The sequence below is a fragment of the Camelus dromedarius genome, chromosome 29 (assembly GCF_036321535.1).
Source record: "Camelus dromedarius isolate mCamDro1 chromosome 29, mCamDro1.pat, whole genome shotgun sequence".
In the NCBI taxonomy this organism is placed as follows: Eukaryota; Metazoa; Chordata; class Mammalia; order Artiodactyla; family Camelidae; genus Camelus; species Camelus dromedarius.
Genome location: NC_087464.1, coordinates 21,127,864 through 21,153,968, shown reverse-complemented (window position 1 = coordinate 21,153,968; position 26,105 = coordinate 21,127,864). Strand labels below are relative to the sequence as shown.

Below are 26,105 nucleotides of genomic sequence, written 5' to 3'. Positions count from 1 at the left end.
GAGCACAAATGAAGGATAAAAGTGATGGGGCTGCCGGTCTTGAGGGAGGCTGGGCCCAGCGGACATTAGAGACAACCGCCCAACTCGTGAGGGGGTGTCAGACTCACTCACTCATTAACAATGACCCATCCATCTTCCTGCTCTGCCCTGACACAGCACCCGACAGCTGACATGACTGTCCTGGAGGCGTCACCCTCTGTATGGGCATGGGGTGGTTGTCAGGTGGGAGAATAAAAAGTCTGCTTGGGAAATTTCTTTATTGTTTCAACCACTTCAAAACCGCAGAAGGCTGTGGGGTTGGGTCGGGGTGTAGCCTGTTGGTGGATGTGTGTGGCAGACCTAGGTTGGACGTAGGTTGTATCGCTCTCCTGCTGTGTGGCTTGGGGCAAGTCACTTCCCCTCTCAAGGAACCTCAGCATCCTCTTCTGTACAGTTTGGAGACCAACCCCTCCCTCGATCCAGTGTTTGTAAAGTTAGGTAAGATAATGGACGGGAACGCTGGCCCTGCCCACTTTTTAGACACCAGTATTATTAACCTGAAAATGGCCACCGTTCTAATGCTCACATGCTGGGCTCATTTTGAAAAGCAGGAGAGACTAGCCCGACCTGACAGGTTCACATCTGGGGCAGCAAGTCCTTGTGTGTAACTTACAAAGAGCCTTTGGAAACCATGTGTAGGTATTGCCAACTTTCTGGAGGGGGATGGAAGAGATCAGTAATTGATGCACTGCTTCATGTTGCCCAGTTGCCTGTGGCTCAGTCACTGGGGTGGGGATCTGCTGGCCCTTGTGTAGTTGTGGCTTTGGGTTGTTGAGCTGTTTTCTGAGTTTACTTACCCTGGACCTCTTCTCCCCAACCCACATCAACTCTTAGTACTGCTCACCAGAGACCCTCTGATGGGCAAGTCCATTCCCAGCATAAGTGGTGTGGGCACCTAGGGGCTTCTCAGCTCCATGTCTGGAGACTCACAGATTCCCATGCTGGGCTGGACCTCAGGCACCTAGGGTGGACGCTCCCCATCACATGTGCATTCTTCCTGCACCCCAGTGGGCACCCCCAGGCATCCCAAGCCATTGAGGACCAACGGCACAGCCTCCGTGAAACACCCCTGCTCACCTACCCTCCTCTGCTCCACTGGCTCTGCCTTTGGGGACCTCCAGCCTTAGCCCAAGGCAGCGATGCAGAAATTTCAGACAGAAGCTATGACCAGACCATGCCATCCCCTCCCTAAGGTTCCTGTCTCCATCACCCCAATCTTTTTTGACAGGATACGTTTGAGTTCCTTACCCATCCTGGTCTCCTTTTTAGGGATATGTTCTACTTTGTCATTGTCCTTCTTTTTAAAAGTATGTGCACATATGTTAAAAGTTACAATATTTTACAGGAAAATTAGAAAATGGAGAAAATAAAAAATAATCCACTGTTTGCATTTTTGTATTTCCTTCCGATTTCCCCCTCACATCTGTTATGATGTAATCACACAGAACATCCGATTAGGAACCATATTTGTTTTCTTACTTTTATAGCATAAGCAGTTTCCATGTTGCAATATGGTGTTCATTTTACTTTTTAAAAAAATTTTCAAAATAGTACAATGGGGTGATGCAATATTATAGTTTTCTATCCCAGATAATCTATAAATTCAATTCAAGCCTAATCAAAATACTAACAGGATTTTTCATGTTTGGCAGGCTAGCTCTAAAATTTACATGGAAGAATAAATATACAAGGATAACCAAAACAACTTTGAAAAGGAAGAACAAAGAGGAGGAATTTATCTCACCAGACAATAAAATATTATCTTAAAGCTTTAGTATTTTAAAACCTGGGAGTTGGCATAAGAATAAACAAACAGATCGGTAGAACAGAACTGAGAATCCGGAAAAGTACCATCCGTGTAGAAAAACACTGCATAAAAGGGTGGCACTTTAAACATAATACACTTACATAATATTCAAATGCCCCAGAATTAAATACCTGCCTCTTCCTCCTCCCTCCCTTGCCCTCCCAGCTTCAGAGTCCTCAGGGTGAGTAATTCCACCACGCGTTACACTAATTCACTTACCCAACAGACCCCTTCTAGCAGACATTTACGGCTTGCCCACTTTCTGACACCATAAGGAGCCCTGTAATGCGCATCTGTGTTTCTGAAGGTTCTTTTCCCTGCTGTTTTGGGATAATTTCCTTAAGAAACTGTTCCAGGAGTGGGATCGCTGAGGCAGAGGGTCGGGGCATGTGAAGGCTCTTGGCAAATATGCCCAGAGTGCTTTCTGGAAGGGTTGGGCCTTTCGTCATTCCATGCATTTCTTCATTCATTGGGCTCCTACGCTGCTGCTGGGACCGGGGACCCCTTCAATCAAAGGAGACACTTGAAAATGTTGATCTTCAAACCAGGCAGTTGTCAGCCCTTGGAGCAGTGCACCATGAGAGTCTAGAGGAAGATTTCCCAGGGCTGGTGGCGTTTAGACCAGCTGCGTTCCTGAGGCGGGCGTGGGAGGTGGCAGAGGTAGATCACAGAGGGCCTCAGGTCCAGGCCAAGGAGCTAGGACGGTGCCCCGGGCCCGTGGGAGCCTTGGAAGGTGGATGAGCTGCAGGACACTGACTGAGGAAGCCCGGGAGCGGCTCTCCTGGCTTCAGGCCCTCCGTTCCCATCTCCACCGGACTGCTGGCCCTGCCTAAACCTCTGAAACAAGACAGCCTCCTGCATCCGGGGGCCAGCCCAACCCCTAAAGTCCAGAAACCGACAAAAGCCCCATTCTGCCTTTGTTGCCCTTAGGAACCCGACCTTGTCTCAGGATCGCGGGTGTGTTGAGCTGGATCTGTGCCAGATGGGGTGGGGAGGGGGGTCTGTGTAAGCTCTTCACAACAGTTCTTGTTCTGGTCCTGCTGCTGAGTCCTGAAGTGTCCTCAAGCAAGTCCCTGGCTTTCTCGGGCCTCAGTTTCCCCACCACAGAGTGAGGAGTTAGAATCAGCTGGTCTGAGAACTCTGTCAGCCTGGACCTAACACAATGCAAATGGGGCCCCAGCGCCATCAGACCAGGCACCAGCTGTAATGGGGGAAACGCTGGCAGAGGTCAACCAGAAACCCCACTGACAAGTATGGCTTTTCTGGGCCTCCTCTTCGCCATTGCCCCCTTCCAGCTGTCTCTGTTTAAGCCTGTTTGATCTGGTTCTGTCTGCAGAGGTGAGCACAGGCCACTTTTCACCCAGTCCCCTGATGTCCCCTAGGCAGCAGAAGCCCAGCGACAGGCCTCATTCATCTTCCCCACCTCATCCAGAGACAAAGGGCCTAATGTGTGTGCAGATGGGTCTGCCCTCCATCATCCCTCGCAACCAGCGGCCGATAATGGGCCTCCAACGAGTCCCCTGTGGCCACCAGCTGACCAAGGGGTGGCCGGGCAATGATGCATGCAAATACAGGGACTGGATGACAAAGCAAGCCTCTCGGGGGAGGGGGTGGAGCGGCAAGGCATGATCATGGCCCCGTGGTAAATCCCATAACTCATTTCTGACATGGATACATTATGCCTCTCAAAGACCACTTGCCCCTGGACACTGAGCTGCCAAATTAATTGACAAGGGATCTGCTGAGGCAGCTACTACAGAGCAGAAACCCCGGTCCCCAGGGGCCTGGCCCGAGGAGCCATCATTTTCTGCGAAGACAGAATTATCCCTGGCCAGGCCAGAGCTCGGTACCCTTCTGGGCTAAGACCTTGGCCACTGCAGAGGGCTCGTGTTTGCGTGATTAAGAACACTGAGTCTCAGAGAGAGTGATGTGCTCCAAGCACACAGCAGGTTGGTGGTGGACCTGAGGCTAGAAGCCAGGTCTCCTGACTACCCTTCACTGCAGGGCAGGGAGAGGGGGGAGACACTGTGGTCCTGGGGTCTGCTCTGCTAGCCCTGCCTTTGGCTTTTCATCTTGTACATCCCCCAGAACAGGAGGCTCACCCCTCTGAGGCAGCCTCTGCCCTGAGGAATGGTTCCGCCTGGGAGAAAGACCCTTCTGGCTGTGGGTCCAGACCCCTCTCTGTGGCTCCACCTTGAGGTCAGAGCCCACATTCACTTCTCTGACCAGCACCTGTTGGGGAGGCTCAGGCACCCACCCCACCCCAACTCCTACCCTCCAGGTCCCTGCAGGTCAAGGATACTATTATCTTTCAGTTGTCCCGTGGAGTACGACCTCCTCACCCCACCCAAACCCTGCTTCTCCTCTGGAGACCTTAGCTGGGCAGGACCTGCACTCTCGTGACTGAGTGCTCACAGCTGACATCTGCTGCCTGGGGCCTCTTTACTTGAGCCCCCTGCCCCAACCTCGCTCTCCCTGATTCAGGAATTGAGGTCCATGGAGGAACTGCTTCAGTTCCTTTCCAACCAGGCCTTTGTTCAGAGAAGAAGCCAGTCTGCATGCACAGGACACCTCCAGTAGCAAATACCCTCCAACACACACCAGTGTGATGAGTTCTCATCGACACCCCGACCCAGCACAGGCTCCTCACTTATCTCCACCCTGCTCCCCACTCCAGATCTTCTTCTAACACCCCGTTCCCCAGGGCTGAGCCAGGCTCCTCAGAACCTCCCCCATTCCCCAGGCCTTCTCCCTCCTCTAGGAATCATCCCTGAATGCAGGGGAGTAAGAACTTCATTAGCACACAGGGTCACCTCACTTTATCAAAACAGTAGATTATTCTCAGTCATAGGCCCTTGGAAACTCAGCCTGGATCCCCCTCCCAAACAGAGCCTGAGGCAGACTCCCAACGGGGAGATAATTTACAAATGTGGTCCCATAGAGCAGGAGGGAGAGACAGGGGTGAAATAGGGGAAGAAGAAAAAGCCAAATCAAGGATGCATTGTTGAGTTGGTCACCAGTGGTGTTTGACCTCGAGGGACATGTGACAGTGTCTCAGAAACGTCCCTCGGGGGAGAACACTTACCCATCGGCTTCCATCCTGCAGTGGTTGGGGCCGCCCCACCCTGAATACGGAGCGGCTCCCCAGGCAGAAAGATGGAGGTAGAGTCAGAGGGAGGAGAGGTGCCGTCAGCTTACACTTGGGGCGAGTGGGTTGCAACCTGTGTCAGATGGGAGCTGGGGGCATGGCTGGGCTAAGGGGCTGCGAGGAAAGGCTGCGCACATCACTTACAGAGGATCCAGTAAGCTCACTGCCAAAGTGGCAAACCAGTGCGCAGAACACGTCAATCCAGAATAGCTGAGGTGGATCTGAAGGTCAAGGCTGGAAGGCGCCCCAGAGCCAACAGTCCCCCTGGACAGACAGATGAGCAAACTAAGGCCCAGAGAGGACTGTGGCAGAGGCCAGCTAGAGACCTTTCCTTTCAGAATCTCCAAGTGTTAAAGGAGACAATTTGGGTGCAATGCTGAGCTTCACGCCTGGCACACAGTAAGTACTTAGAAGTAGGAATTATAACAATAACAAGGACAATAATAATAACAGCTCCTAACGTGAGGTCCCGTGTTCCGGCTGCCACATCACACAGCCCCCTGGGGAAATTTTGGTATAACTGCACAACAAAGTCTCCGCATGCTTTGATTCTTCTGCTTTTAATTTTGGTGCAGCAGTGGCAGACAAGGAAAAAAGTTGATGCTTCCAGCTGGAAACCCAGCATCACAGGATCACAGGAATGCACTTTAAACTCCTATCCAGTGTGCGGCTTGGACCTCAGCTCCCTCTCTCTGAGTCTGGGCTGCAGGAGGGAGGAGCTCTGTGGCCAGGCTGTTCTAAAGCTCCCTTTGGGTTTTTTTGTTGTTTTGTTTTTTTTAATTCCCTTTGTCCTTCAGAAGTGCATTCAATACAGGATTCCTGGTGCTCTCCCAAGTTTTCTGGCTGGTGCTGGCCCCTGTTTGTCCTGGCAAGGGACTCCAGGCTTAAGCTGTGGAGGGGAAGGGATTCCCAGGTCCATCGGCAGTGGGTTCTCTTCCCAGGGCTCGGTTTGCCCCCTTGCCTCCCTCTGCTCAGCATTTCTTTGTAATCCCGCCTTCCCCACCCTGCTCTCAATTCTTACTCTGCCTAACTTTACAAATAAAAGTCCCTGTATTTTCAGCTCTTTCACAGTCCCTTACTCCAAACCTGCTTTTAGAGGACACCCCTACTTGGAAGCCTCTGGAGTGGTCACCGTGGGGTGTGCCACACCATGCACCCCTGGGGTCCAGAGTAACATCCCCATTGCAATGTCAGAATCGCTAGGGGAGCTGGAGCCGCATATCCCAGCTGAGTGTAGCAGATTCTGTGTGTTGGTCAGAGATGGCATGTCAGGAACGTGAAATTGCCCACTGGGGCTATATTTACACCATGGCAATTGGCATATGCTCTGAACCAGGTATGGTTGTTTTTCCTGAAAAGCCTGTTGTTAAACATTTATCAGCACACTATTAGAACCCCTGCTCCTCCTCCTTCTGCTCCTTTGAGACTCTCATCATCCAGGTAGACCCCTCTTCACCTTCTTTGTCACCCCCATCTACCAACCTCTCCTTATGTTCTGCAGACTGTGGCACTGGCTCACAGCTTCCCTACCCAATTCCCACCACAATCTGGGGGCCCGAAGCCTCTTCCTGGCAGGCCCACCACCCTGGCCTCCCTGGCTCACCCTCCTACACTCTCGATTTCTTCGGCAGCCTATTTTTGCAGCCTGACTTTGCAGAGTTCTATGTCAGTCAGCAAATGCCAGCAATGCCCAGAAAGTCATGGTATGGGTCCCAGCTACAGCAGAATTCTACGTCCTGCTGGGCTTGTCCAGTCCCTGTCCCTTCGCCAGCACAGGGGTGTGCTGCACTCCCTGGTGAGTATGACCCAGTCCCCCAGTCTAGAGTGAGTCCACTCCTGGCTCCTGCCCCTTCTTAAGGAGTGTGGGCACTGCAGGCCCACAGCCCTGTTGGAGGTGGGGCTCTGGCCCTCGGGGCCAGAGAGGCAGCCTGCCTAGGGACTCAAGGAACCTAGGTTCTAGTTCCCATTTTGCCACGGCTTTACTAGGTGCTCTGTGCGAACTTTTCTCTCCTATAAAATGGGGATATAGAATTCCTAGACGTCTGATGTAGGAGAAGCAGACAAGCCACGACTTTTCTGATTTGAAGGCTGATCCCTGTTGAGGACGGTCTAGGGTCCTGGTGAGAGTCACCGGGAGCTCCTTGGCAGCAGGGGTTCCATCTGATTCCTTTGTGTATTCCCAACCTGACCCCAGACAAGCCTGGTCGGTGGACACTGGCACAGCAGCCCTGGGCAGGAGGTGACAGCCAACCCCTGACCAGCAGCTGGTGAATCGCAAAGAACAAAAGCACCTTGATCAGTTCTTGGATGCAAGGCTAATCAGTTCCCCAGGCCATGCCTGCAGGCCGCAACCCTTAGGCCAGGTGTGTGTGGAGGGTGGGAGGACATCAGCTGCCCCTCCCCAGGCTCTTCTCTGCTTCTACCGTCTGCTTTCACTCCCTTGGGGGATCTCCCTGCCAGCACCTGCAGGGATTACAAGGGGGAATACCACAGTTCCGTCTCCAGGGCCCCCAAAGGATATGGGGTTTCCAACCTCCTCACTCCAGGCTTTGTGGGAACCACTGCACCATTTCAAGAAGCTTAGCAACCAACAATCCTTGGTACCTGGCTTCCTCCTCCCTCTACTTGTTTGGCCGAAACCAGTGGCTCTCACATGTTAGCCTGCATCACAGTCACCTGGGAGGGCTTGTTAAAACAGATTGCTGGGCCCGGCTCCTGGTCTGGGATGGAGCCTGAGAATTTTGCATTTTGAACAAGCTTCCAAGTGATGCTGATGCTGCAGTTCTGGGAACCACACTTTAAAAACCTCTAGCAGTTTAGGCCATGGTATTATGACCTCCATTTTCTATGTGAGGAACTTGAGGCCTGAGAGTCTTTGCTCGTGGTCCCATAATGACTGAGGACAGGCAGTTTCTGCCTCTGGAGTCTGGAAGAGCCCAGGAGGCAGATATCAGCTACTCCATCACTGTCAGCCGGCACTGGCCAAGTGATTGTGGGCAGGCAGTGACTGCCACCCCCTGGCCAGCAGAGGTAAAGCCCCAGGCTGGTGGCCCCATAGCTGTGGACTACGTTTTGAAGACTGGATGGGGCCTACCCAGAGACCCTGGTTGCAGGATAGGAAGCTACTTTGAAATTACAGAAGTGATTTGATCTGCTGCATTTATAAAGAAGCACATATACTACTATTTCACAAGTATTTTGATAATTATTTTGATATAATTGGTTTCCTCTGTAATCCTGTGTTTTGTTTTTATACCTTTTAAAAAACATCATGCTAGTAAACAAAAATGACTAAATAAAATAGTATTCACAATGAAAAAAAAATCATGCTGAGACAGGATGCTGACACTTCACGAGATGCCGAAGATGTTCAGAGCACAGAAAAGGCCAGTTATCCTTGCTTCACAGTCCTGATACTAAGGCTATGGCAGTGACCTCATGTGCCTGGTGCTCGAGGGATGCTCTAGAGGTGAAAGGAAGTGCACAATACATCTTTTTGAATGGATGATTTAGAGTTCCTATCACAATTATAGAATTATAGAGCTGGAAAGTCTTTAGAAAGTCTTTATTGCAATGGTTTTCAAACTTCTTGGCCACAACTCACAGCAAGAAATAATTTTTCTTTGTGATCCATTACCAGTACATGTGAAACAAGTTTTTCACAAAGCATGACGTATCTTTAAATGCATGATACACTCTTAAATCTTTTATTCTACTTTTTTGGGAGATGATTAATTGAATTTTTATCCAGAACAACTATAATGACTGACAAAAATTAAGTTAATACCCACTTTAGAAACCTGGATCCTGGCCATTGCAGGGTCAATTTCTGTGTATTAGGTTCTGTGGAATGTGCCTGAATACCAGGGTCCACTCAGCACTTAATGAACTTTATCCAGTTGAATGGACAAACAGTTGTACAGTCTAACAGTTTTCTGAAATCATCTTAGAACAGGAGATGGTTCTAATAAACTAGATCTGAGAACCTCTAACTTTGGGGTGGGGGAAAGTAAGAGTATGTGGATATTTCAGGGGGTTGCATTCACTGTGATCATACTTTTACCATCACCTTCTGCTACAATCTCTTGGACTCCTAAGTCAGTTTTAATCAGGGGGTACTGCACTCTTCTAAAACTAGCTGAAACAAGGCTAAATTAACCCTTCAGGGGCTGCCCCCAGGCATTCCACTCCCCCAAACATCTGTTCCCTCTTGCCCAGAGACTCGGACAGTGACCGACCAGCAGCCAGGAGCGGCAGGGCAGCTTTGCAAGGACTTGGTGCACGTGGTGCACGCCTCCACCGGTCCATGCTGGTCACGACCTACTAAACTGATATCCGTCACAGTAACAGTTTGTGACTTGCAGTTTGAAAAACAAACCTCTATTTTACTGAAAAATTTTTAAAGCAACAGAATTCCTTAAATTATCAGGTGTACAAATGAAGTAATTAAAACCTAAGCGGCCACGCCAGCAGTTTCTGAAACCTACACCTGAGCTTAGGGAAGCAGGCTCCCAGTGACCCCGCCCCCGGGGGAAGAGCCTGGTCGGGGCGTGGCCTCTCTCCCCTCCTTTCCCCGCCCACCCTCCTCTCCGTCAGTCCCGCAGGCGGCGTAGTGACGACAGAGGGCGCTGCGGCCGGCGCCGGCGCCCTGGGAACCGGCGAGATGCCCCGCCCCTTCGTGAGCTCATCGCCAGGCGTCAAGGTCGCGCGGAGTCGGGCGTCAGACGAGCGGCGGGGTTGTGCAGCCGGGCAGTGAGGCGGTGAGTTGGTCCGTACAGATGGTGGGGATGGCAGTGGTCTGGGCCTCTGACGGCCTGGGCTAGAGGGCGAGTGAGCGAGGGTGGGCCCGAGGCTGCCTCAGAGAGGGGTTTGCTCAGGGATACTCCAGGCCGCGGGGCCCGAGAGTGGCTTCCGTGACTCCATTTACCCTGCCTGCCTCTCGGTGTGCGGGGCCTGAGGGGAGAGGGTAGGTGGCCTCATCTTGCATCCTGAGGATGTTCTGTGGAGCTTCGAGATTAGGGCTGGTTTTTCTGCGGTAGAGGTCTCGGTACCCCTACATGGAAGGACTGTCTTAACCGAAGTTTTCCAGTGGTGGGCCACGCTGTCCTCTTAGGTAGCGAGCTTTCCATCACCGCACAGATACAGGCACAGTCTCGGTTATCTTTACTTCAAGTACCATGTAGTAGTGTGGGTTATTGACCTGCCTGAGTACTTTAATATGATATGTGTAGTGTTCTTTGGAAACACTGAGGAAGGAGTAATGAATTCTGCCTGGGAAGTGGGAGAAACGTCCTCTAAAGAGAGAAGGTGGCAAAAGAGAGCTTTGGGGCCCTCTTAGCTCTGAATTTATTATTTTAAGATAAACATAAGAGGTAATGTAGCTTGGTAGCCTATACTATAGCTTGTATCCACTTTCTGCTATCAGGCGAACCTTCGGGAATATTCCTTAACCTCTCAAGTCTCACTTTCCTTATCAAGAAGGGAGAGATGATAATAAAAATATCCATTAAATAGGGTGAGCTATTCCATGTGTAGTACTCAAAACAGGGCTTGACTCATGGTACCTGAAATGTGCATTCATTGATAGAAAAACACATCTGTCTTGAGGAGATTGGCTTCTTGGAAGTTGGGTTCTTGCAAGCTTTCCTACTCTTTCATTTATCTCTGTTGCAGGAATGTGAGGCAGGGATTGGAAGGGGAGAGGGAAGGCCTCTGCTTCACTGGGCATAGGGCTAGTTCCCAAGCAGAGTTTAAATGCCGTTCACTTCAGCAAAACTGGCTTGAGCTCCTCTTGTCTTTCCTACCCTGGGCATCATTGTGTTCTTGGGTCACAGATGGGTTGGGTTACAAGCACTACCAACTTGATTGAGGTCTTCACAGGCAAAGATTATTTAGAAGTCGTTTGTTTTTCTGTTATTCTTCGATAGCCTTCACAGTAGCCTTTTTGGGTCTGCAAATTTAAAGCAAGTAACCCGAACCTGGATGCCTTAGCTCTATGGTCTCCTCTGTCCTTGGATAGAATTGAAGGGGCCATGAACTTGAATGAGAAAAAGAATTGCATTCTTATGTTCTCTAACCTCTAACTGAAATTTAGCATTTTCTTCAGTTAAGAATGTAGTCATCAAACCACAATATTAACAGTGTGACTTTGTCACCAATAGAAATCACAGATGTTTTCATATCTTAGAATATTATGTAAGCTCATCACAGCTTTGAAATTATAGTAGTTACTGCTACATTGTGTTATGTAATGCGTAAACAAAGAATCACATATGTTATGCTGTTACAAATCTAAGTTTTGTATTTGGTAAAATTTTATTTCATAATACAGTTGACCCTCATTATTCTCAGGTTCTGTATTTGAAAATTTGCCTACATGCTAAAATTTACTTGTAGCCCCCAAAGCAATACTTGCAGTGCTTTTGTGATCTTTCCTGGACACGTGCAAGGTGGTGAAAAATTTGAATCAACTGACATTCTCAGCTGCTGTTGAACAAGGAGACACTCTGCCTTCTTGTTTCAGCTCTTATGCTGTAAACAAGTGTCTTCTTTTCAGTCTATTTTTGCCATGATTTTTGCATTTTTGTGCTTTTATTGGTAAGTTCACTGTTTAAAATAGCCCCCCAAGCACAGTGCTAAAGTGCTCTCTTAATGTTCCTAAGTGCAGGAAGAATGATGTGCCTTACAGAGAAAACACAGATAAGCTTCATTTAAGCATAAATTATGATGCTCTTAGCCATGAATTCAATATTAATGAATTACCAGTGTAAAATAATATGTCTTTAAACAGAAACATGGATTAAACAAAGTTGTGTATTGATGAGTTGACAAAAATGCTGCTACCAGTCTTGCAGGAACCTAGCCCCTAGAGGCAATGGATCAGTATTTGCTGACTTGGTGTTCACAGTGACCTTATAGATCGTAACTGCCTGAATAGCAAGAATGGGCTACACTTGGTTTCCTTTCTAACCCTATGTACTTTATTTTATGTATTTAAAAACATCCTGAGAAGGGATTTACAGGCTTTACCAGGCTTCCGGAGAGGTCTGTAGCACACACAAGAAATATTAAGAACCCTTGTTATAGCCTGAGAAATTAAATCTATTCTTAAAGTTAAATTTGTGTTTAGCTGAGCTAAGTCCTTGAAGTGCCTTTTGGAAGACGTGTCTCCCTCCAGCTCCTGTCCTCATTCACACTCCTGCTGGCTCTTGTAGGCACTTTTGGCTGAGACTCCTGCGTGGACTGTAAGAACTTTGCTCCCCCATATTTGCTTCTTGACTTTTGAGTAAATAATATTTTAAATTAAAAGGTCCTGTTGTTTTATCTCTCTGAAGAGCAGCAAAGAATGGAGACTGGTCCCTCTCTGGAGTCAACTTAGGGAGAAGAAAACATGGGAAAGGATAGGTGTTAGAGTCCCTAGGTTCCAAGGGAGAAAGAAGGCCATACCACCTGGTAGGGCTTGTGAAGGGAGTCCCTGGGACTGGTCCACAGAAAAGTGTCAGGGCAACTCTGTGGCAAAGAGTTGCCTTATTTTCTTGGTCAAAGAGAACCTTCTGTAGCCCCCTCTGTCCTAATGACATCTGCTTACTGAAACCCTGGTATTGTTTCCACAGAGCTGTCTGGCCTTTAGCCCATCATCCTTGGTTAAGGAAATGACCAACCAGGTAAGGCCTTTGAAGAGAAAGAACATCAGTTGGTCTCTTTGGCAGGTTCGAGCCTAGTGTTTTGTCTGGGTGTATAGTCAGAAAACTTCCATCTGATTCCTGCTCTGCTCCTGAAGAGTTGGGTGACAGGGCACCTAGTCACCAGAGGGTTAGGCGGCACTAGTAAATGCACAGCACTAAGAGGAGGATTATTTTATCTAAGTCTGTACCACAGTTTATAAAGGAATTGAGGAAGCTTAAAAGACAAAAATAAGAAAGAAACAGATCAGAAAAGAAGAAATCTATCTTTGTAGTAAAATTAGGGACAGAGTTAACAGGTTATTACGCAGGCTGTGGTTTTATACAACTGCAAAAATTAAGCTACGAACTGGACTCTGGTGTTTCCTGGTGGTCAGAGCAGGAAAAAAATTTATTACTCTCCTTTTTAGTGGGTGGTGGTAGTTGGGGAGGAAAGATTATAGTTTCTTTAAGAACTAATATGCCTCTACAAATCTTGTATGAGCAGGAATCAAGGAGTTTGCAGGATGTCAGGGCCGTGGCGGGGGAAGTAGCTAACACTGTGGTGACTGTATCTACTGAGGGCAGGGTGGTGAGTTGGGTGCCAGGGACTGCTGTTAGGGAAGGGATGGGACATATCTGACCATTGGTTTAATGTGTCTTCTGTTCTTTTTTAGTACAGTATTCTCTTCAAACAAGAGCAAGGTAAGCAGCTTGCCTGTTCAAGCAAATTCACCTGTGAAAAACTGTTGTCCCCGGTTTAAGATTTTTGTCATGCTAACCAGACATGCAATTCCCAACCACACTCACTTTGCAGAAGAATCGGCAGAGGCAGCTGAAAACAAACGCACTTAAAAACAAACCACAAAAGAAAAAACCAAACCACTAACTTAAAAGAAAAGGTATGAGTCAAATGATAGACTAGAGAACTCCGAGCTGAGGAACGCTTTCCCACCTGAGGAGGATGTATCTCTGAGCTTCCCAGCTCTCAAGGTGACAGAAGGAGATGCTTTGAGCCTCAGAACTCTGTTAATGCCAGCTCATCTGGGGAGGTGAACTTGAGCCTGGCCCTGAGCACAGAACTTCCCTTGGGGGTCCTTATTCAGGTTCCTCCACTTACGAATGCAGGAACTCTCACAGAGGACCTTTGACCCTTAATGAAAGTGGAGGATGTAACAGTGAGGTGAATTTCTGTCAAGACCACTGCGGCAGTAGCAGTGGTAGGAATGGGAGCAGGAGGCAGGTCAGAGTCCGGTCTGGAGAGGTAACCGGCCAGTGATATTGGACCTCACACCTGAAAAGGAGTGTGTGGACTGCTCACATGTGTCTCGTTTCTTTACCACAGCCTAGATGAGTTAGGTAAAGCCTGCAGGAATTTGTGAAATGCCTAATAAAGTTCTTCCACTCTAAGTAGATGACATATAGGTAGCCTGAAGTTTAAGCCGAAAGCATTCTTCCAAGTTATCTAGTATAGGTAACTAGTAGCTAGTCAGGCGTGCCGGTCAGCTACCTTGCATGCAGCTGGGGCCGTCCGGGTGGCAAGCTGGCAAGCTTAGGTCAGGTGCGGGTTGTGATGGAAGCCGTGATGCTGTGTGTAACTCACAGCTGTTCAAGTTGAGTGCCCTTGTACTCACGTCCTGGAAAGTTGTTCCACGAGAATTGCTGCCAGATGTGAAGCCTCCTTGAGCACTTGTCGTGTTTATATTCCTGCACCAGGGCTGCAGACCCACCAGCATGGCCCACCAGATATGCAGCTTGCAGACTTAGAATTTAAGGTGGACTTTAGTTAATAGAGAGACTGGGTTTGAATCCCAGCTCTGCCTCTTCTTAGCTTTTGACTTTGGGTGAGCTACTAGGCTTCTCTAAGCTTCTGATTCCTTGTCTGTAAAATGAAAATACTGTTCACAGTAACTATTTCATAGCATTGTTGTGGTGAGTTGAGGTAATACTTATAAAAGGGTTAATAACTGGCTCATTAACCATAATAGACATTGTGGCAAAGGCAGCTCATGTGTGGAGGCTCTACTAGGTATTTATTCTCAGACCTGTATTGTTTACAGTTGACCTGCCTGCTGTTTTTCAAAGAGCTCTAAGAGATAACTCTTAGCAAGTTTAGATCTCTTTGGGGGAGGGGTTTCACTTTAGTCAAGTGGGAGTTACTCCAGACTAATGCATGTCGGACAACGTGCTGAAGTAGGAAGGACGTTGGATTATTCTGGTACTGCCTCCCCACCTGGTATGATTTGGGGAAGGTGGTTTCTTCAGAGCCTCCAGTTTTCATATTTGCCTTCACAGTTATAGTAAAAGCTGTGTGGGAAAGCACTTTGCAAAACAGTAAAGCAGATACATTCTGAGGCTATTACCTCAGAATTGTTGGAACAGTATTTCAGCTTCATTTTAGCACGTTCAGTTTAGAAGTTGCACGAAGACTTTTAAAATGAAACGCTTTCCATTTTAGCCCATGATGATGCCATTTGGTCAGTTGCCTGGGGGACAAACAAGAAAGAAAACTCTGAGACTGTGGTCACAGGATCCCTGGATGACCTGGTGAAGGTCTGGAAATGGTGAGTGCCCTCTCCTCTAATATGCAGCCTTGGAGATTGGGGTTTAGGGTTTACTTCTTGGCTCCCAAGTTGCGATCCGGGAAGTAGTAACTGTTTTCTAAGCAAGAATGCAGTAGCAGGCTGGTGATATGAAAGGGCAGCTGATTTTTTCTCACTTGTTTTCCTATTACTATTAAGACCCTATAGTTAAAAAAAAAAAATCCCCTGGTTAAAACTTGGCTGCGTTTGGTGTTCTGTGGCTCTTCAGTTCCTCTCTGACTGCATTTCACAGACCACTGGTAATGCATAGTTACAGGGGCCCAGAATTTCCGATGCCAGGTGCAGTGTGTTGTGTGTGAAGAAATCCATTTCTCTGTCCCCCATTGAAGGCGTGATGAGAAGCTGGACCTACAGTGGAGTCTGGAGGGCCATCAGCTGGGTGTGGTGTCTGTGGACATCAGCCACACTCTGCCCATTGCTGCATCCAGTTCTCTTGATGCTCATATTCGTCTCTGGGACTTGGAAAACGGCAAACAGATAAAGTCTATAGATGCAGGACCTGGTAAGAGTTTTACTCTTAGAGAAGATACTAGAGATTCACAATCCCTTTTTGAAACCTTTAGGGATAGATATATTTTTACAGTTCAGAGTTTTTTGGATTTGGGACTGGTAATATGGGTGCATGAGCTGTCTATCATGTAATGCCTTCAGTGGGGCTGGGGGCAGCGCTATAATTAAATACTAATATTTCAGCAACTAAGCGTGAGTATTTATACCGAGAGAGAGATGTACAGGCTGTAAAAAGCCGTACATCAGTCCAAGTCAGGTTTTGCTGCCAAATGAATTTTGGTACTAAAATCATCTTTAAAAACTCACAGTTTTCGTCGCTTTTGGGTTTCAGAATTGCCAATTTGGGATTGTGGACCTGTATTTGAATGGTCCAGAGGTTCTCTGTTTGCCATATTCTGAACTGATACATTCACTGCCTTCTAGAGGTCTAGAACTTAAAGCGCTGTGTCCTCATGGATCTGTGTCATGGTAATCTCTACAAATTATAATTAAAATGCCTGATTTCTAGTATATGATAGATGTGAACCTTCTAAAGAAACAAATTCATTGATTCATTGATGTAAGATAGCATAATCTTGTCCATCAGCCTTGATAAACATCGGAGATAATGGGAATTAATGATTTCCCTGGGCTGGATTAATGTGGACAAGCAAGATGACATTTCAGGATTCCTTGTAGCCTTGTATTTACTTGTAAATGACTGCACGGCATTCATGAGCAGAACCTGCTCTGCCGGAATGGGTAGAGTGTGGAGAGCCCAGTGCCTCCCTGGCACACCCCTCTGTGGCTTGATTACAAAAGAGCTGCTCAGGTGTTTCCTTAACATAATCCCCTGACTGGAGCCCTGGGTAGGTTTGCGTCCCACCGGTCGCCCTTCTAGGCTGTACTTACTTTGGGAAGAATGATGGTCCCCGAGTTTTAAGAAGTCTGGGTTATCTGGAAACTGAGTGCATTTCACCTCAGTGAGGATATTCCATGTCTATGATTCTTAGCTGTTGGAGAATTTTTTAAGACTACATATACCCAGTCCCTTTTTGGATCCACTGAATCACAGTTATTGGGGTGTGTGGGCTGGGATGTGTATTTGGAAAAAGCTACCCAGACACTCTTTGACTCCCCAGACGATTGTTTTTACATCTGTCCTTGCCTTGCTGACATCCCTTACAGAGTTCTTCGGTCCCTACACTAGCCCACAAAGTCTGCTAAGACTCTGCTGTATGGCTGAGGAGACGAGGAATCAGGCAGATCTGCTGCTGCCTTTTCATCTTAGGCACCTAAGCCCTCCCCAGACCCATGACGCTAAGGTCACAGCGTGGTTATTGTGGTCCTGGGCACACCACAGCTGAAGAAACGAGTGCTGGATGGTTCTAAGGAAAAGGATGGTGTCTGTATCCAACTTACCTTCCCTGACAAATAGTAGCTTAAACCACATACTGGTTCCATGTGTGGCAAATGATCATTGAAAAATTACTGTTAGGAAAGAAAAAAGGTAGTGAGAAGAGCAGAGGGTTAGGTTTATTTTCTTTTTGGATGGGAATCTGCACAAAACTATACCAGGCCATCAAACAACAGTTGTTTGGGTGAGTGATAAAAGCAGGCATTGCTGTTGACGGCTCAGGAGCAGCTGAGCTCATCTGACAGTAAAACTACTCTAATAAGTCTAGGTCTAATGAAGGTAGGGAAATGGACACTTACGTTACATTTGTCTTGAAAATATGCCTGGAGAATGTGAACCACCACAAAAGAAGGAGAAAAGGAAAGCGGAGAAGATCTCAGATCCTGAGGAAGGAAGTGAGGAAGTAGAAGCAAGGGAAGACTAAGGGGAAGCGCCTGCCTTTGGCTCCTCAGCCCGCTGTAGCTCCAGCAGAACCATGCGGCAGAGAAAGAAAGGTGGATGCGCAGGGGCCTCTCGGCATCAGATTGTTCAAGATGCCCAGGTGTAAAGAAAAGCTAGTCTTTCAGTGATGAGGTGGAACTTAGTGGTTAAAATAAGTATTTAATAAGCGAATGTTAAAATACATTTTAGAGTGCAAGATTTAATTGAGGAATAAAAATTCCTTCAATTTCGAGCATAAAGACGTTTGCTACTAAAAGTTCTATATAAAACAATCAGGAAATGTAAAAATAATTTAGAAGTGTGATTTTATTAAACTTCAGGATATAAAAATCAGATTTTCTAATAACCGTCATTCCTGTAAAGAGCTAGTTATAGTAGGATTAAGAAAACATAATCCTGTTAGAATAAATGCTACAGTCATTTCTGAGTAAAGACAGATGTTAAGAAGCAGCTATTTGAGAGACTGATTATAAAAGCCTTTTCAGCTCTTGGTTAATTGAGTACTTTTGAAGTTAATTTCCTTTTTAAGTCAGATATTTCATAAGGAAAGTGATAGAGCTAAATTATTATTACTTTGAATATATGTGTTAAAATTTGCAAGAGATTTTTATTTTAAAACTCACCCTGGAATACGGTGCTGAGCCATCTGTGCTGGGAGCCCTGGCCGCCATGAGCCACGCTCAGAGAGGTCTCCTGTGGGCTGAGAAGGGCATGACCTCTTTGAGCCCCACCCCGGGAGCGAAGGGAGTGACTTGGGGAGAAGTCTCTCTCTCCTCTCCCTTGCATCTGACAAGCACTGTTCTGAGCAGGTGCAAGAGGGGCAGGGCTTAGGGTATGTTCTCATAGGAGAGTCGGCCTGGCAAAGGGACCTAGACCGGCAAGGACAACTAGATTGTTCCTTGGCCTCTAGGCTCTTTGGGATTGCCTCTGAAGAGGTTCCCATGTAGCTGAGGAAAAAAATGCTAGAATACCATCAATAGTCCAGGTAGAATTACAAAGCACATGTGCCTACGCAGGCTGCCCATGAGTCCGGAGACTTTTGCACAGAAGCACTGTGATGCACAAATAACATTTGAATAGAACACTTGAAATTAGGTTGTGTGGTATGATTTAAAAACTGGTTGATTTTTTTTTTAAACAGTACCTCTTTCCAGTTCCTATTCCCTATTAACTTGTGGTAAATACTTTGTCATCTTATAATTTTATATGAGTATTTTTGGTACATCTTCACTTATTTACAGTTTTATTGAGGTAAAATATCACCTCTATAATTATACTATGAACTTGGCCCATGGTAAATATATAGTGTAACAAGTTTAGTAAATTTGTACAGTTGTGCAGCCATCACTCCAATTTTAGAACACTTCCATGCCCCCAAAAGTTCCCTTATGCCCACATATAGTCAATCCATGCTCCCACCCTCAGCCTCAGGCAACCACTGATCTGCTTTTTGTCTCTATAGTTTTACCCTTTTGAAAAATTTCATAAAAGTGGAATCGTATTGTCTTAGACATTTTCATTCTTTCTTTAGCATGTTTTTAAGGTTCATTCATGTTGTAGCATGTACCAGCAGTTTTTTCCTTTTTATTGCTGAGTAGTTTTCCGTTGTAGGGATGTTCCACATTTTGTTCATCCAGTCACCGGTTGATGGACATTTGGATTCTATCTAGTTTTTTTCTTTTATGAGTAATGCTGCTGTGAACATTCATGTACAAGTCTATGCACGGACATGTGTGTTCATTTCCCACATTTCCCATGGGTAGATACCCAGGAGTGGAATTGCTGGGTAGGTAAGTGTTTGTTTTCACTTAGGAAACTGTCACACTGGTTTTCAAAGTGGCTGTACCGTTTTGTATTTCCACCAGTATGTGAGGATTTTGTTTTCTCTGCGTCCATGCTAACACTTGGTAACTTGGTATTGTCCTGTCTGTCTACATTTTTAGTAAAAATTTAAAAAGCCCTTAAACTAAATTGGTATAGAATTACTATCTTTACAACAAAGTTTTCTGAATCAGGACACTATTTCTCCAATTTTAAAGAACACTTTTTGGTAAAACTTTAAAATTTTTTAAATTAAAGTCACATCTTTTCTCACTGCAGTTCTTTCCTTCTTTTTTCTGTTCAGTGGATGCCTGGACTTTGGCGTTTTCTCCTGATTCCCAGTATCTGGCCACAGGAACTCATGTGGGAAAAGTGAACATTTTTGGTGTGGAAAGTGGGAAAAAGGAGTACTCTTTGGACACAAGAGGAAAATTCATTCTTAGTATTGCATATGTAAGGAAACACTGCTCTCTTTTCTCTGATTCTTCCAGTTTACTCTCCCAGCCTGTTGTGTTCCATGGTTCTGCACTGGTCTCGTCAGGCAGCTGCCGTCTGGCTGGCATGGTTTGCCTGCCAGCCAGTTAGACCTGCAGCCAGCAGATTTGCTTGCGTTTGGTGGGGGTGGCTTAACAACATGGAGTTTCAAATGCTCTCCATATGTTCTCCGTGCAGAGTCCTGATGGGAAGTATCTGGCCAGTGGAGCCATAGACGGAATCATCAATATTTTTGATATTGCAACTGGAAAACTCCTGCATACACTAGAAGGTGTGGCTCATCGTTTTACTTTGTGCAAACAGGGTTATCAGATCACAAAGGAGGACTTACTCTTTCATTAAAAAGCTACTAAATGGCAAATGAGCATTAGGTGTGCAGAACATCAGTCTCAGTCTGAAATCTGAAATGCCCCCAATGTTTAGGTTTGTCACTGGAGTTATAACCTAGACTTACTAGCTCTTGTACCAGTGTTAAAAGCTTGTTTTGGTGAACAAGCTTACTTTTTCTTTATGTGCCAATATATCTTAGCTACATGGGTGTCTTGTTTCTGTCATGTTTGATTCTAAAGAACTTTGTGATTAGAAAGTAACTGCTTTTTGTCGGTAGTTCGAAGGTAAGTGAAAGCGCCGGGTCTACCCTCTGCACTGGTGCCCTCTGGGCAGGAGGACTGGGGACGGGAACGGGGAGAGGGTGGGAGGAAGACCTCTACTCTGTATTGCTTTGTACTATTTTGGGTTCTAACCAAATGAATGTATCACCTCTTGAACGTACCCTTTACCCTACAGCAAAGGATTTGGTACGGAAATAGCATTCTGTTTGTTCCACCTTACAAATTAGAAACAATGCTTGGCCATTGTTTGGCCGTATCTGTGGTGGAGAAGTCTTCTTTGCAATGTGTGCTGAGGGCCAGTTGATCAGGGAAGGGATCTGAGAAGAAAGGCCCAGGAGGAGGGGCCTGGGTAATGTGCATGTTTCTAGAACACTAGGAGGAAGGGTCCGGTCAGTACCCTTTCTCTCTGAAGCACCTGGACACTGCAGCTCAGTGACTTATGGTCGTTAGAAGTGACATAGTTAGTGGAATCCTCTGTGAGGAGACGGCCAGGAGAGTGATTCACCAGATTAACAAGGGTCTTTGTGAATTTCAGGCCATGCTATGCCCATCCGCTCTTTGACTTTTTCCCCGGATTCGCAGCTCCTCGTCACTGCTTCAGATGATGGCTACATCAAGATCTATGATGTGTAAGTTACCTGTTGAGATTCAAGGTTTCTCACTTAATACCAATGCCTGTTTTGTCTCTTATCGTTAGGGGGAGCCCTAGCAAGTGTGCTGCTCCCTCTCGTGGGTCTAGGAAAGACTTGTGTTCAGGCCTTTTCAGACACTCTGGTCTCCCGAGTCATCCCTCCCCATCAGCGTCCCTGTCTGTGAGCTTAGAACGTTATGGAGGAAGATATGCATGGGTTATCTGCTAGGATCAGATACTTGCTACTTTTTTCCAGGCATCCTGTCTTGTGGGGCTCACTGATTTTAAATTGTCTGGGGTAGGTAAGTAGTGTACAGATGAGGAGGTGGAACCATGGGGTTGTAGCTGGCTTGGAGTGATGGAAAAAATTAGAACATCTGTTTTCTAGGGGTGTGGCTATTCTAGCAGGCACACCTCTGCCCGAGTTAGGGAGCTGCTGTTACAGACCAGCTCGCAGTGGGTCTAGATGAAAGAGCCTTTTTGTTGATTTTTGACCACAGATATGGAAGTAAGTTCATCTTCAGGTCACAGCTCTCTTTTCATTGTGAGCCTGTGCAAGGGCCCTTTCTCTTGTTGTTTTCCCCCCTCTTTCTCAGTCCCCACTCCTATTCCCCTCTGAGGTCTCCCCCATAAGCTACTTGACATGTGTCTGTGATACTTTGACCCGGCACTGCAGTCAGTGTGCTTCTGGTTCCTGGCTTCCAAATGTGGCATTCTAACCACTGGGTACACACGGTACACTTCTCTGTGCCCCAGCAGTGGGTGCCACTACCATGACCCTCCAGGTGCATGTCCTTTTATGTGCTTGTGAGAGCTTTGCAGGAGTTTAAAGTTGGGAGCTTTTGGAACAAAGAAAAATAGTCAAATAGATATGGAATTTGAATTGGAGCTTCTGGAATTAGAGCTGAATGAGGATGTTAGGACCCAGAGGGGAAGATGCCTCTCTCAAGTTGTGCTTGTCTGTCAGCAGCAGAGCAAGTCCTTATGTAGCTCTCTTTTACAAGACTTCCACTGCGACAGTTTCATCGATCCTCCCAACAGCTGGTGAGGTAGCAGGGGTTAGTGTCCCTGTATTGCAGCTGAGGTGGTGACTTGGCTAAGGTGCTGATACCAAATGAGGACCCAGGACTCTCCACCTTCTTGTGGTCCCCCTGCTTTCCACTGAGGCCACCTCTCCTCGAACTTAACCTACCTCTGCTCTTCTCCGCCGGGGTCTGTTTTCAGGGGTGAAGTTGCTGACCTCAGTCAGGCCTGAGGATTGCTCTCCTGCCATAGGTGATACGACTTCACTTTTTTTAAAAGTGAAAATGGCTATATAGTAATTAGACCTGTCTTGTTCTTGGCTAGGTTAAAAGTGGTCTGTCCAAGCCATGTCTGTTATAAAGAGTACATCTTGATACCTTCCTTGGATGGAAGACACTGGCCCCGTATGGAAAGGGTGCTGGGCGGGCAGGGGTCAGAACCTCCTTCTGTCCTGAGATAGTCTGCTTGCCCCTGCTGGTTCTGTTTCCTCATCTTGAAGTTGGCTTGCTGAGCCTTCTTTACGTTAGGTTTAAGCTAGCTGCTTGTTAAGGATCTTATTCTCAGCTCTTGGTGGCATTGATGTTTTTTGGGTTAGTGCCATTGAAAAATTTGTTTCTGCAACGTGTGATACTACTTCATTGCAAGGGGAATTTTTATACTAATACTGTCATTATAAGGATAGCACATTTGGTCCAGTTAAATGGACAGGGTTAAGAGTATACCTTCCACTTCAGTGCTTATATTCCAAAAGGTAACGTCTCCGTTTTGTTTGAAACGTTCCCATTTCAGACAACACGCCAACTTGGCTGGCACGCTGAGTGGCCACGCATCCTGGGTGCTGAACGTTGCATTTTGTCCTGATGACACACACTTTGTTTCCAGGTATTTAATGATTCTTATTAGTTTCTAAAATGCAGGGAAGATGAAGATGGCCATTTTGTATGAATTGCCTTAAAATTTGAAGGTGGTATGACCTTTTTTAATTCAAGTAGCCTTTGTTTTCTAGTGTTTTTTTAAATTATGAAGTTAATTGTTCTTAACTGGAACAAAAGTGGATTCTTTTGAACAGTTCAGCTCTTAGTTTTTCCTTATAAATCTAGGTTTCTGTCTACAGTTACTTAAGGGATACTTGTGTTCCAGTGGTAACTTCAGATATGAAAATCTGCTGGTAAAACGTTGTGCTTTGAGACCCCAGTGTTGTTCAGGCTCAGGATGACCAAGACAGTTGAAAAGCAGGAGATGGATGGCTTAATATCATTGCGCAGAGGCTTACAGAAGCCTCTGAGAGCCTTTATTTTGAAGCTCCGGTTGGCCTCCCTCCCATGAGGAGATAGGCTCAGCAGAGACTCCTGATGAGAACACTTAATATTAGGGCCAGGCAGCTCAGAAGCTCAGGGAAAGAGCTGCTCTGTGAGTGGGGAAAGCCAACCAGTGATGCCAACAAGCTTGACCACCTTTTGGGGCCCTGGTTGCCACTTGGGCACACAGGCACTGTGGGGGCCTTTGAAGTTAAGTTGAGTGAAGGAGTGTGGAATTTTTGGTGAGATTCCTTCCAACTTCAAACCAGTCTGAAAACTTTCCTGCTATTAATGTTCCCTTTTTTTAATAGTTCATCTGACAAAAGTGTAAAAGTTTGGGATGTTGGAACAAGGACTTGTGTTCACACCTTCTTTGATCACCAGGATCAGGTATGGCATAGCTAACATTTCAGTTCCTTTGTCTTTGGATTGCTAGCATTGTCTGACCACTGTGCCAAAACCCATTCCCTTTCCTAACCTTGCTGCTTGAGTTGTCCAGACTGGTCAACCCTCAGGGCTGAGCTGATCTGACCGTCCAGCCAGTGTTCCTGTGCACACTCTGGGATGCAGAGGCTGGGTGTGCGCTGTCAACCTGGCAACCTGCAGAGCGGGGTGTCCCTAAGCAGGCCAGAAAACGTGGTACTAGCCACGCAGCCTTCCAGTGCCTTCTTTGAAACATGCTGCAGCTGGTGCCAGGGGTGCGCCTGGGCCCTTTTCTGGGTACAGCCCAGCCATGGCTGGCTCGGGAAGGACCTGCCTCCTCAGAAGCCTCCACTGCTTAAACACAGCCATCACTTTTCTCTTTTGGAGCTGCCCAAAGAAGTGGTGTGATTTTTTTTTTTTTTTTTTAATATACTTGAAGCCAGAGCTTCTTCCAGGTTGTGTGGCCTTATTGATACTGTTAATTTTCATTTCAGTCTTAAATTAGGAAAAAGAGGCTCTCTTCTCATCAGATTCTTTTTATCTTTGTCAAGATGAATGTGAAATGATAAAGGTGTTTCTAGTGCACAGCTTCTCAGTCTTTAATATGCAAGGAATCCCCTGAGGATCTGGTAGAAATACAGGCGCTGATTGAGTCGGTCTAGCCTGGGGCCTGAGATTTTGCATTCCTAACAACCTCCAGGTGAGGGCAGCACTGCTGGTTCCTACCACTTTGAGATGCAAAGGTCTTGGGGAACTAGTCAGTATAAGAAATAAAATGCCCATGGCAGTATAAAGTTGGCTTTTAATATATTTTAAATGTTTTTATGATGATCCCATAGGATTTTTTGAAATGTAGCTTGAAGTTAACAAATTTTCATGCTTTTTTACATTTAATCTTAAATTGTTGCAGTAAAGTTGAATTTAATCTTGACATTCCACTCCTAGATTTAAATATTTCACTCAGGGACTGAGTCCTGGCTGGCTGTGTTGCTTTATGTGTGGGGGTCAAAGTGTGGTGCGGTCTCCTGGGACCCATTTGTCGTGGAAGTGAGGCCATTGCCTGGCCCAATCACACCACCAAATTCAGGGCTAGAATACCAGCTCAGGGCTAGGGTGACAGGCTGACCTGATAAAACCCCAACCACATCAGTTCTGTCTGGGAAGGAGGTGTGAATCTGTTAATTCAACACATAGCAAGTGACATCGACAATCTGTGAGGCCAAGTTGTCTAGCTCCCGCGGACAGACAAGCCCCATAGGTCTCGAAAGAGTGAGAATTACTGACCGTGGGGGTGAGCGCAGTTTACAGCTGTCCCTGTAGACAGTGACCTCGAGGCAGCTGTGGGGCCTTTTCCTTCCTGGAAACATAAATGAGGACCCATGCTGGTCCATTGTGGGTTCTGTCTTCATAGCATTAGGTCACTCCCTGGATTCTGAATCTTTGAAATGCTTGTGAGTATTTTGATTTGTGTTTAGAAATGAAATTTTTCCAGAGTGTGGGAGGTGAGAGGAATGATAATTAAGCAGTAGCAATAAAATATGCCTGATTAAAGACCCCATTCTCACTGGTTCGGAAAGCACAAGAACATCTTCATTTCAGTGTTTTTTTAGATTGAGTATAATGAGAATAGAGTAAGGATGTTCATTCATGAAGAATGAAGGCATTAGCAGAACTTTTCTTTCCTTTTTATTTACAGGTCTGGGGAGTAAAATACAATGGAAATGGCTCAAAAATTGTGTCTGTCGGAGATGACCAGGAAATTCACGTCTATGACTGTCCAATTTAAATGTCAAAGCCTTCCAGGCTAATGCTGCACAGAGAATGTATAGATTGATCATGACATTCCTTACCTTTCTAGCTTGTTTAAAGGAAATACAGCATTTATTGTAGCAAAAACTTAAATTTTATAGATACAATATAAGTCTTTTCATGTTTTATTGGAAATGCCGTTCATACTTTAACATAAAGTGTTCTTAATGCAAACACCCGTGTTACTGAACATGCTTCTTTTTCATTTGCCCTATTCCTGGTCGGAAGAATCGGCATCATTGCATGAGAGCGAGTATCTGTCTCAGAACCGAAGACATCCAGGCACTAACTGAACTGCCCAGCGTAGGAATTCAGGCTCACTCTTCTGGGGGATGCCACGCAGAAGCTGAGATAGGAGGCTCATCTGTTTCAGAACGGGATCCTGAAGG

General features: G+C 46.4%; 1 protein-coding gene across 1 annotated transcript; it reads left to right on the top strand.

Moving 5' to 3' along the window:
* Positions 1-9,656: 9,656 nt before the first annotated feature.
* On the top strand, positions 9,657-25,890 carry SKIC8 (SKI8 subunit of superkiller complex). The gene is made up of 11 exons (XM_010983876.3): positions 9,657-9,754; positions 12,608-12,658; positions 13,333-13,360; positions 15,114-15,219; positions 15,588-15,760; positions 19,731-19,879; positions 20,099-20,192; positions 21,068-21,161; positions 22,976-23,068; positions 23,796-23,874; positions 25,604-25,890. Exons 2-11 carry the CDS (start codon positions 12,647-12,649, stop codon positions 25,691-25,693), a joined length of 918 nt encoding a protein of 305 aa, XP_010982178.1. The 5' UTR covers positions 9,657-9,754; positions 12,608-12,646; the 3' UTR covers positions 25,694-25,890.
* The last annotated feature ends 215 nt before the right edge of the window (positions 25,891-26,105 follow it).

Excerpts from the sequence above, each read along its gene's own strand:
- SKIC8 (XM_010983876.3), top strand. Across the intron at positions 15,761-19,730 it reads GTCTATAGATGCAGGACCTG|TGGATGCCTGGACTTTGGCG; the intron begins GTAAGAGTTTTA and ends TTTTCTGTTCAG. Across the intron at positions 21,162-22,975 it reads TACATCAAGATCTATGATGT|ACAACACGCCAACTTGGCTG; the intron begins GTAAGTTACCTG and ends TTCCCATTTCAG.